The following is a 12706-nucleotide window of genomic DNA, read 5'->3' on the forward strand; positions in this document are numbered from 1 at the left end:
TATGCTGCTGTGCCCTTTGTCAAATATTAATTGACTGTAGAGACTTGGGTTTATTTCTGGGCTCTCTGTTCTGTTCCACTGGTCCATGTGTCTGTTCTTATGCCCGTATCACAGTGTTTTGATTACAGTGGCCTTGTAATACAGTTGGATATCATGTATTGTAATCCCTCCTACTTTGCCCTTCTTCCTCAAAATTGCTGTGGCTATTCGGGGTCGTTTATGGTTCCATGTAAATTTTTGAAGTGTTTGTTCTATATGTGTGAAATATGTCATGGGTACTCTAATAGGGATTGCATTCAATCTATAAATTGCTTTGGGTAGTATGGACATTTCGATGATGTTAATTTTTCTGATCCATGATCACGGTATATGTTTCCATTCGTTTGTTTCTTCCTTAATTTCTTCAGTGTTGTGTAGTTTTCTGAGTACAGGTCTTTTACTTCTTTGGTTAGGTTTATTCCTAGGTACTTTATTTTTCTTGTTGCTATATCAAATGGGATTTTTTTCCTGATTTCTGTTTCTGCAGTTTCGTTGTTGGTATACAGGAATGCCTTTGATTCCTGAGTATTGACTTTGTATCCCGCTGTTTTGCCAAATTCATTTATTAAGTAAAGTAGTTTTTTGGTGGAGTCTATAGGGTTTTCTATGTACACTGTCATGTCATCTGGAAACAGTGACAGTGTTGTTTCCTCTTTTCCAATTTGGATGCCTTTTATTTCCTTTTCTTTTCTGATTGCTGTAGCTAGGACTTCCAATACTATGTTGAATAGGAGTGGTGAAAGTGGACACCTTGTCTTGTCCCTGATCCTAGAGGGAAAGTTTTTAGTTTTTGGCCATTGAGTACGATGTTGGCTGTAGGTCTCTCCTGTATGGCCTTTATTATGTTGAGGAATGCTCCCTCTGTTCCCACTTTGCTGAGTGTTTTTATCATAAATGGGTGCTGTACCCTATCAAATGCTTTCTCTGCTTCTATTGATACTAAAACTGGAAAAGACACTGGCATTTGGGCTGCCTGTTAGCTACCAAACCCAATAAGCAATGGCAGTGATTGAATCTTTATGGGTACTTTATTCAGATGGCCGGCCGGTGATCTATGATGGTGGGTTCATACCCTAACAGACCATCTTCCCTTCTGTTTCCAGGCCAGACTTTTTATACTAGGGAATAAACAGGGTGTGGTGAGGGCTTTAAGATTCAGGGAGGAGTGTGTGAAAGAAGCTGCAACATTCCTGTCCTGGGCAGTTAGCTGTTAGCTGGGGTGGGAGTCATCTGTCTCTACCTGGAACACGAAGGCCAGGATGCCTCCAGTTGTCCCCAGGTGGTAATCTTTAGCAGTGCCCCCGGAAGTCAACTTTTTTCCCAGGAGCCAGGACAGGCCTTATCTGTAGCTTCTAAACAAAAGCTTTAACATATATATTGCTTGCTGAGGCTTGTAACTTTTTAACTTAAGCTAAAATTTTCCAACCCTTAAGTCCCCTATCAATAGGATCATGTGATTTTTGTCTTTTGTTTTGTTTATGTGATGTATTACGTTTATTGATTTGTGAATATTGTACCACCCTTGCATACCTGGGCTGAATCACACTGGGTCATGGTGGATGATCTTCTTAATGTATTGCTGGATGCTGTTTGCCAATATTTTGTTGAGAACTTTAGCGTCAATGTTCATCAGCAATATTGGCCTGAAGTTTTCTTTTGTTATTGTGTCTTCATCTGGTTTTGGGATTAGGATGATGCTGGCTTCATAAAAAGAGTTTGGGAGCCTTCCATCTTCTTGGATTTTTTTGGAATAGTCTGTGAAGGATAGGGGTTAGCTCTTCCTTAAATGCTTTGTAGAATTCTCCTGTGAAACCATCTGGTCCAGGGCTTTTGTGTGTTGAGAGTTGTTTGATGACTGGTTCAATTTCGTCTGCTGTTATTGGTCTGTTCAGGTTTTCTGCTTCTTCCTCATTCAGTTTTGGAAGATTATATTTTTCTAGAAATGTGTCCATTTCACCTAGGTTTTCAAATTTCTTGGCATACAGTTTTTTGTAGTAATTTCTTACAATCTTTTGTGTTTCACTCGTATCGCTTGTAATCTCTCCTCTTTCATTTCTAGTTGTGTTTATTTAGGTTCTCTCTCTTTTTTCTTGATGAGCCTGCTTAAAGGCTTGTCAATTTTGTTTACCTTTTCAAAGAACTGGATCCTGCATTTATTGATCATTAGAATTGTTCTTTTAGTCTTTATGTCGCTTAATTCTGCTCTGTCGTTTAATTGAGCTGAATCCGGGAAACAGAGCACTTGTGCAAAGTTCGACGACGAGATATAGTGAGAGTAGAGGATAGAAAGTAGGCATTGTGTGAGAGAGAACAGAGTTAACCACAACAATGATAATGCTCGGGAATAAAGTGAAGTGGGCAAAGATCAGGGAGGGTTGCTGTGTAGTGTGTACAATTGTATGGAACAATTATTTACAGTAGTACTGGAACAATAATAATATGACAAGAAATATATGATTTAGATAACCAGAATAGAAAGTACCTGATCAAGAGTTGTGTGTTATTGGAACACAAGTGAAGTGAAAGAAGGAAAATTAAAACAATAAAGAGAGAATAAGGAAAACCAGTCAAACAATGCCATTAAACAGAGAAAGCAAGGAAAACTAAACATAAGGAAGAGAAATAAAAAAATACTAATAAAATAAAAGTGGTAAAAATAATGAAAAAATGATAATAATACACATAAACAATAAAATACCAGCTCAATGGGATAGCAAAGTGACATTTGTCTCAGGTTCTCAATTTTGGAGGTTAGTCATATGATCCCCCTATGGATCTGTCTCTGGACCCTTTGTAACTCCATGTCTTATTGTCTCACTGGTGGGAAGGGGAAAAAAAGGGCGGGGGAGGAATGGGAAAAAAAAAATCCTCCTGCTGACTTTAAACCTGTTCAGCATGTTCTGCTGGTCTTCCTAGATGCCACAGAAAGGGGGATGCTGAGCTTCACTTTTCTCCCTTCCTATGATTTTGAGAGGATGGGGACCAGGTCTGGGCCTCAATATTCACAGTTTCCCAGCTCCCAGCCCAAGTCCTCTGTGAGCTGCCACGCTCCAAATCAGCCACTCAGTCTCTGGGTGTGTGCAGCTAAAATTACCCTGGGGTGAGCCTGCCACTGCTCGAGAATTCCTTACAAAGCAGCTGCCTTCAGTTATTAACAAATGCACAGCTTTTTACACAGGCCAACTTTCCAACCAGGCTGGAGACTGTATGAGTTAGGGTCCCACACGGGCCAACTCCTCCCATCTCTAGGTGTAGTCCAGCACCTCAATTTCTCTGGTGCCGGTGTCCACAGTCCCAGCGGATGTGCACCACCTCTGTGTGTCTCCCACTTCATCTCTATTCCCCCCAGAGACTTCCATCATCCAGGTCCCTCCTGGTGCTGGGCTGCCCTCCCTGCTCTGGTAGGGGAGGGAGCTGGTGATCTAACTCCCCTCCCTGTACCGTGTGGCAGGTGCTGGGCTGAGAGGGCTACAGTGGTCTAGGACCCTGGGCAGATCCGAGGGACCTTACCATCCCAGTGCAATCTCCTCACCCTCTGTTTTTCAATGTCTTCTGCAACTTTTGGCCTCCAAACTTCATATAAGCTGGGATTCTTTTGGCTGTTCACTCTGTTCCTCAGAAGATCGGCTAGGTGTTCCAGCTGGGCACAGGGAGAACTGGGCTCCACTCCCACCTACTCTCTGCCACCTTCTCATCTCCCCCAAATAGGAAGATTATAGCAGATATTTTCTCTCCCCTAGCTTCTATATTTAATAACCAAAACTGCCTTGAAAAGTTCTGTGTACCTCTTAAATATGTTCTTTCTCACTCTTGCTGTCGTCCTGATTGTTTCTTCTCTAGGGTATTAAGATGTTCTCATGTATCTGGACTTTCTTGCATTGCTTTTAGCAGCTCTGTTACTAATTCATTCTCTGTTCTGTGGTTAGAGTTACTCAGACTTCTGTAGACAAAATGAATCAGTTTTGACTCTGCCTCTGTGCTTCCATGATATTATCATACACGTTGCTCTTGGAGCACTTAACCCATTTATGGTAATTATTAATTTATTTCTTTTGTGTTCCTAGATACAGCCCTTCCTTCTAGTAGTCTAGTGTTTGGAAAATAGATAAATGTTTCTTGCAAGAACAAATGACCTAATTTTAAATTTTCTTTGGGGAGGGGGATTCAGCTAAAATACTCATTATTTTCAAACTTGCATATTATGAATTATCTGTTTCCTTTGGTGTCCATCAAATAGTTTTAAGTTACAAGGCCTACCTTCCCCATAACTATTAGCTTGTTTGATTTTTCTGATAAAAACTGTGGTGTCACTTTATGATATGTCTGTACTATTTAATTTGGAGACTAGTAAGCAATAAGTATCCAGATTTATAAAGTTTGTCGTGCTGTAGCTCTCTAAATAATTAGAATTTACTTTATCCCCCCAACTAAATGCTGTTTTTCATTGCCAAACAGGGAAAAAACAAAACAAAGGCACTTTTAACATTTTTCAGACTTTGAATAATAGGTTATTTATAGCCTCTGCCTTTTCTTAGAGCATTTAAAAGTTAATATTTTAGTTCTCAAAACTAAATAGACCTTGAAAGAGACAAGCAGAAGAAACCAGTGCTTAGTTAAACAAAGTTATTTGTGTTTTCTTGGTCTATTTTTGTTTTTTCATCAGTGCTTTAAAAGTATTTATAAATCACAGACAGAATAATCAGTGAGAAGGATATACTAAAAAGCAGGAATTCTGTAATACCTGTATTGGACAGTATTAACAAAATGAATGATTCTTTTGTGTAAACATTTTATTTTATTAAATTGATATATAACAGACAAAAATAAAATGTTATGAATTTCCAGTGTTGGGAGAGATACCACAAAATGCACATTTCATAATTTACTGATCTTTTAGTAAGTTTAGTCTAATTAAAATATTTATTTAAAATTTAAAATCTGTCAAATTATTTAAGAAATATTTATTGAGTGCTTATTATGTACCACTTGGAGAATAAAACTGGGAAGAAGGCAAGGTCCTGGTCTCACAGAGCTTACACTTCAGTTGAGGAAAAGACATAAATAAGAAAATACAAGGTAGTTATGATTGCTATGAAGAAAGTAAATAGGGTTCATGTACTAAAGAGTGTATACAGCCTACTTTAGACCTTTGTGAAGAGTTAGTATTTAAGCTGGGACCTGTTGGTAAGATACAGCCCTGTGTTCATCTGGGCAGGATATCATGATGTGAAGTTAGAACAACTTAGTATGTAGGTGTTGGTAGCCTTGAGTAGTGGTTGAACACCGAAAGAGGGAAAGTGATAGAAAACTAGGTTGGAGAGGTAGGCAGGGCCCAATCACAAAAGACCTTGAAGGCTGTGTTAGAGAGTTGGAAAGTTTTCAGATGAATGGAACATGATCTTATTTACATTTTAAAAGATCACTATGGGCCCTGGCTGGTGTGGCTCAGTGGATTGAGTGCCAGCCTGTGAACCACAGGGGCTCTGGTTCGATTCCCAGCCTAGGCCACATGCCTGGGTTGCAGGTCATGACCCAGTAGGGGCACACGAGAGACCACTACACAATGATGTTTCTCTCCCTCTTTTCCCCCCTCTAAAAATAAATAAATAAAATCTTTAAAAAAAGAAGATCTTTCTGGTTTCTGAGTCAAGAGTGGAAACACTAGTTCATAGACTATTGCAAGTCTAGAAAAGATACGATGGTGGTTGATGGTAGTGGTAAAAGTAATGACAGTTTGCATTAGAATGTATGTTGAAGGGTCTTGGTGAGCAAATTAGATAAGGAGGATGTGAAAAAAATGGAATTCTAAGAAATTCAAGTATCTATCAAACTGATAGTTTTAGCACTACAATATTGTGATGATTTAAACTCAGTTTTTCTTTGAGAGCAAACATAGAGGAGAGTTCATTGGTATGTTTGTCTTTATGGTTTTCACAAAAAGAAGGCCAAAGGATAAAAAACTTGAATTTTATTTTTATTTACTTCCAGAAAAATGTTAAACCTTTAGAATAAGCAACTTTTACAATATTGTATTGTGGATTAGTTTTTAAAATAATGATTAATGAAGTGTATTTTCCCTCAGATTAATGTCCTTCAATCAAAAAGAAGATCAGAAATCCTAAAATCAGTAAGATATTTATTGAAATGATGTTTTAAATATTTTGATATGAAACTACATGTACATATTTAAGTGTTTAAAGAAGCATGATATGTGTGTGTATGCACCCGTGTGCATTGGGTTGGCCAAAAAATTGTTGCTTTTTTCCCAAACGATGGCTCTACTAGCACTTAGTTGTCTTTAACGTCATTCGAAACAATTTTGTTATAGTGAATTGTGACAGCTGTTATGTCAATGTGCATTTTTTAAAAAAAAGTTATCAAAATTGGTGAACTTTTGTGCAGCCATTTTAATACTGAAGATGGAGGAAGATACACAACATTTTCAGTATATTTTGCTATATTATTTCCAGAGAGGTAAAAAGTGCAACTGAAACACATAGTAAAACATGTGTGCAGTGTATGGAGAAGGTACTGTGACTGATCGAACATGTCAAAAGTGGTTTGCGACGTTTCTTGGTGCTATGCTATTGACATTTTGGCCAAATAATTCTTTGCTGAGGGCTGTCTTATGCATTGGAAGATGCTTAGCAGCACCCCTGGCCTCTACCCACTAGAAGCCAATAGTGGGAGATAGCTGACATGCTCAAAATATCCGAATCAATAAAGCTGTTTGGTGAAAATGAAAAATGTGTCTTTTATGTTACAGAAAAAATGTAATGGACTTTTTGGCCAACCCAATATATGTATGTGTATACATATTTATTCCAGATTTTAATTAATCTTTTTATTTATCTTTTTTGTACTAAATATATATCGTCCACTTTTTTGTCTCCTTCATCTTAATAGTTATTTATGTATATCTCATCTCTTAATACACTGATCTCCTTAAATCAGACACTTAAATATTTGAGATTGAGGGCCTACATAAATAGCATTTAGAGAATTTTCTTCCCTAGGTTTGCTGATAATGTGTCGATCAGCCTTTAGGTTTGTTCTTTGGTGTGCAGTTAGAAAACAAATGGGATGAAAATTGAGGATCACGTTGTTTTCTTAGCCTCTATACCCATGTTGACACTGATCTTCGTTTTGCTATTTTTTGTTTTAAAGTTAATAAGGAAGTAGGCAGGGAATGGTAGTGGTATGACATTCATTACACTCTTAAATTTTGAAAATTTAGAAATAATTTTTCTTCTCTGACACTATTTTTTTTTGAAAGGATATATTTGAATTGCTCTTCAGCCTTGTCTCTACCTAGCTTTTCCCTAAATTCTGTGTTATATATTTGTTATTTCTTATTGGATAAGCACATTTTACTTCCTGTTTACCTCTACCTCCTTTTGCAGATTGAGAGTAATGTTGTTAATTGTAGAAAATTAGAAAATAAAATGTATGGAGAAAAAAATAAAAATACTTACAAATCCTACTACCAAGGGAGTAGTACCACTGTTAGTATCTTGCTTTATATCTTTGTCTTTTTTCTCTTCTTCGTGTGTGGGTATGTATGTATGTATGTATATGTAAACATGCCTGTGTACTTTTTAAAATTGCATTTAATTTTTAAAAGAAAATAGAAATCACTTCTTTATACTGTTTTATAACTTTCTTTTGTATTAAAAAATTTTATTTATTTATTTTTTTAGAGAGAGGGGAAAGGAGGGAGAAAAAGACCGAGAGAAACATCCATGTGCGAGAGAAACACAATGGGTTCCCTCTTGCTCATCCCCAACTGGGGACCTGGCCTGCAACCCAGGCATGTGCCCTGCCTGGGATTTGAAACTGTGACCTTTCAGTTTGCAGGATGATGCCTACCCCACTGAGCCGTATCATACACTCCCAAATCATCATATGCCATTAAATATTTTTCATTTAATGATGATACTTGTGCCAGGTGGAGCTTTACCATGTGAATTTACGAGGAGTGGGCAAACTGTTTTTTGAAGTCCAGGTAGTAAATATTATAGGTTTTGTGGGCAATATGGTCTGTGTGACAACTACTTGGCTGTGCTGTTGTAATGAGAAAGCAGCCATAGACGATATATAAATATGACATGGCTGTGTTCCGATAAAACTTCTTTATAGACAAGGAAATTTGAATTTTATATAACATGAATTTCACGTTGTTTCATTTTATTCAACCATTTCAAAATGTAGAAACCATTGTTAGTTCATAGGCCATTGAAATACAAGTGGTAGAGCTAGATATAGTTTGCTGGTCATAAGTTGCTGACCTTGAATATACCATAAATTAATGTCACCCATTAATGGATTTTTAAAAGTAATTTCCATATTTTTGACATTAAAGTATAGCATTCTAATGAAATGTTGTAATGAATAATATTTCTTTGGATAGATTAAGGCACGAGAGTACTTAGTCAAAGGGTATGAACATTTATTAAGACTTTTTAAAAATACTGTCAAATTTCAAGGGTTACACAACATTTCCACTTGTAGTGTATACTAATGAAAGTTTTCCATATTTTACTAACACCAGGTATTAGTTTCCCCCACTCTACCCACAATTGGGTAGATAATATGATCTGATTGTTCAGTTTTGCGCTTATTTAATACAAATGAATTTGAGCATTTTTTCCATATTTTTCTGTTTACCTGTGTTCTCTATTTATCTCCTTTGCTTCTTTTTCTGTTGGAGTGTTCATCTTTTTCATACTGATTTGTAACATCTCTAATGTGTTAAGATTATTAACCCTTTGTCATGTGTTGTTTTCCTTGTTTATCATTTATTAATATGCTTATTATGTGTTTTGATGTGCTGGAGTATTTTACATTTTTATGTAGTTGTAGCTATTAATATCCCTTATTTTAAAATATAATTCATTGTTTTATATTATATTCACAAAGTTGTACAACCATCTTTATCTAATTCCAGAATAATTTTTAGTGAGCTTTGTCTTTTGTTTTTGTGTTTTATTTAATTGGTTTTTCTTTTTTAAAAAACATTTCTTCCGAAAGATTCTAGAGTACTAAGGACCTTATGACCTATTTTAGATTTCAGAGAATTAAACATGCCTCTTCTTGCTAAAAATAATACAGATGTTAGTGGATTCTTTTAATATTGTGATTGAATTGTTTAATTCTGTCTCATGTTCCAACTTAACTAATAAGAGTAGGGGTGATTTTTCTCTCATGAAGGGGTAAAATATAGGAAAACTTGGGGAAAAATCTCGACCCAGTAAGGACATTTTGGATTTTTGGAATGAATATAAAGAAACCTCCATAGCAAAGTCTGTTGACTCATTTTATTTTGGTATCTTAAAAATAAAAAAAGAGCATTCCCGTGCTTCGGGTTGTGCTTGGTGATGTAGTAGGTTGTAAAGAGTTTGTGATTATTTTGAGTACTTATTTTTCCTTTTAATCTTTTAATGTCTTATTTGCAATTTAATGTTTTGCCAGTAAATTTGGTTCAAAGTCACTTAGATATTTTGTGATGTACCTAGGAGGATGGTGAAGCTATTGAAAACTAGATTCTTTAAACTATTACTATGAAAAATTTGATCATCTGGATATAGTCCAAACAACTAAAATTTGGGGCATTGTTAAAATTTTAAACCGTTTAGAAATTTCTTTTAAGTAAAATTTATTGTCACCCTGCCGAGTAGCTCAGTTGGTTAGAGCATCATGTGATATGCCAGGGTTGTGGGTTTGATCCCAATCAGGGCACATACAAGAATCAACCACTGCATGCATAAACAATTTGAACAACAAATCAATATTTCTGTCTCTCTCTTTCTGTCTCCCTTCCTCTCTGTCTCTAAAATCAGTTTTAAAAATTTATTGTCATATTTGCAAATACTCTTAAGAAAAATGACTCAGCCATGATTAGGTAGCTAAGTTGGATGTAGCGTCATCCCATACACCAAAAAGTTGCGATTTGATTCCCGGTCAGGGCACATACCGAGATTGCGGGTTCAATCCCTGGTCAGGGGCATACGGAAGACAGTCAGTGTTTCTCTCTCTCCCTTCCTCTCTCTCTAAAATCAATGCAAAAATATACTTGGGTGAGAATTTAAAAAAAGAAGAAATAAAAATGACCCAGTTTAATTTTAAATTGGTTTGATATTTTGGACTCTTGTGGAATAATTTTTTAAACACAGGTAAGATAAGGATTTTAAAGAATTTTAGAATGTTTACTTAAGAATTTATTTTAAAATGCTCATCTTTTTTTCCCCTATTAGATGCTATCCTTTATGTATGCCCACTTGGCCTTCTTTCATCAAGGATATGATCTATTTAGTGAACTTGGGCCCTACATGAAGGATCTTGGTGCACAGGTATACCTTTTGATTCTGTGTTACACCCTGATATCTGTATTTTTTAAAATTGAGATTTGATTGACAAATGACATATTATTTTCAGGTATGCAATATAATGATGTCATACTCACATACTCACACACATGCAAATGATCACCATTAAGTTTAATTAACATCCATCACCCCATACAGTTTTAATTTTTTTCCTGGTGATGAGAACTTTTTAAGATCTATTCTCATATCAACTTTAAATATACAATACGGTATTATTAACTATAGTCACCATGCTGTACGTTACATTCACAGGACTTACTGATTTTATAACTGAAAGTTTGTACCTTTTGACCCCCTTCAGCCCTTTTGCTCTTGCTCTTCATCCCACCTCCCACCTTTAGCAATCTGCAAACTGTTGTCTCTATCTATGACTTTCAGTTTTGTTTTGTTTTTTTGAATTCTACATGTAGGTGAGAGCATATAGTATTTATCTTTCTCTGTCTGACTTATTTCACATAGAATAATGCCCTCAAGGCCTATCCATGTCCTAAAAGGCAGGATTTCCCCCTTTTTTAATGGCTGAAGAATATTCCATTATGTATATGCCACATTCTTTTTTATCAATTAATCCATCAGTGGGGACCTAGGTTGTTTCCATGTCTTGGCTATTGTAAATAATGCTGCAGTGAACGTGGGGATGCAGACGTCTTTTTGAGTTAGTGTGTTTGTTTTCTTTGGATACATACCTAGAAGTGGAATATCTGGAACATATGTAGGGTAGTTCTTTCTTATTTTATGAGGAACCTTTATATTGTTTTCTATAGTGACTACATCAACTTACATTCTCACCAAGAGTGCCCAAGGGTTCGGTTTTCACCACATTCCAGCCAGCCTTTGTTATCTCTTGTTTTTTTTTTTGTTAATAATCATTCTAACAAGCATGAGGCGATACTCTCATTGTGGTTTTGATTTGCATTTTTTCTTTGGCAATCTGAATGTCTTCTGTGGAAAAATGTCTGTTCAGACTCTTGGACTGCTTTAAATCACTTTGGGGTTTTTTGCTGTTGAATTGTATGCATTCTTTATATCTTTGGGGCATTAACTTCTTAATATGATACAGAATTTGCAAATATTTCCTGCCATTTGAAAAGTTGACTTTTCATTTTATTGATGGTTTCCTTTGGTATGCAAAATCTTTTTCATTTGATGTAGTCCCACTTGTTTATTTTTGCTTTTGTTGCCTTTGTTCTGATAATCTGTATTTTAAAAGAAATTTAGCAAATTGGGCAAGATGGAGGTGTAGGTAAACACAGCTCACCTCCTTGCACAACCATACCAAATTTACAACTAAACTATAGAACAACCATCATTCAGAACCATCAGAAATAGAACTGAATGGAAGTCCTGCAACTATAGAATTAAAGAAGAAACTACAATGTGACTGGTAGGAGGGGCGGAAACATGAAACGGGTTGATTCCACACCCATGTGTGGCAGATAAAAATTGGGAGCAATATCTAAGGAGTGAAGGGTCCAGCCCCATACGAAGCCTGCCATCCCAGGGTTCCAGTGCCAGGAAGAGAAGTCGCCATAACTTCAGGCTGTAAAAACCAGTGGGGATTAAGGCTGTGGAAGATAGAAACTGCTGGACTCTCTGGCACCTCTTTCTCAAGCGCCCATGCACAGACTTACTAGACTCTCTCCCTCTGAGCTCCAGCATAGGGGCAGGAGATTGAAAGGCATCAGAGATATAAGGAGGGGAACTGGATTGTCCCAACACCAGGGTGAAAGCTGAGGGGGGGGGGGGCAGGTTTCTCCTAGACAGAAGTGCTGGCACAGGCCACTGTTCCTTTTCTGAGCCCTCCACCCATAAAGCCATAGAGCCAGCAGGCATGAGCCATATCTGAGATTCCATCAACCTAGCTCACACTGTTTGCCCTGCCCTGGTGATTCCTAGAGGCCCTGCATCACCCAACTATTTGGCCCACCCAAGCTGTTTCTAGTGGCTTTTATATTTGAATGGCTTGTCTTGGCCCATACTTCAAATTTTCCTAAATTCTGGAAAACAAGAAACATCTGACTTCAGTGAGTTCTGACCTCTCGCTAAGTTGCCCTAAGCTGGGCACTAACAGCTGCTGGCCTTGGTTCACAGCTTGGCCTCACCTGAGCACCTCAAAGCCCAGCACAAGTAGCTGCCAAATGCAGATCGCTTTGTAGTTATTCTGTGTGACCCTGGACAGAACACAGGTGGTGGCTGACTTTGGATGTGCCAACAGCAACCAAAGCTTAACTACAACAGGAGGGTGTACACAACCCACACAGTGTGCACACCTTGAGTACCCA

General features: G+C 37.1%; 1 protein-coding gene across 5 annotated transcripts in view; it reads left to right on the forward strand.

Moving 5' to 3' along the window:
* Positions 1-12706, forward strand: part of ACAP2 (ArfGAP with coiled-coil, ankyrin repeat and PH domains 2) — a 139601-nt gene that overhangs the window by 62002 nt on the left and 64893 nt on the right. For 4 of the 5 annotated variants that reach the window (XM_053918505.1, XM_053918507.1, XM_053918509.1 and 1 more), the window contains 2 exons: positions 6122-6166; positions 10293-10388. In XM_053918505.1, coding sequence (XP_053774480.1) covers positions 6122-6166; positions 10293-10388 — 141 coding nt within the window. The remainder of the gene's footprint in view (positions 1-6121; positions 6167-10292; positions 10389-12706) is intronic. The other variant, XM_053918506.1, reaches the window with a different exon arrangement.

The sequence above is a fragment of the Desmodus rotundus genome, chromosome 2, assembly GCF_022682495.2.
Source record: "Desmodus rotundus isolate HL8 chromosome 2, HLdesRot8A.1, whole genome shotgun sequence".
NCBI classification, from domain to species: domain Eukaryota; kingdom Metazoa; phylum Chordata; class Mammalia; order Chiroptera; family Phyllostomidae; genus Desmodus; species Desmodus rotundus.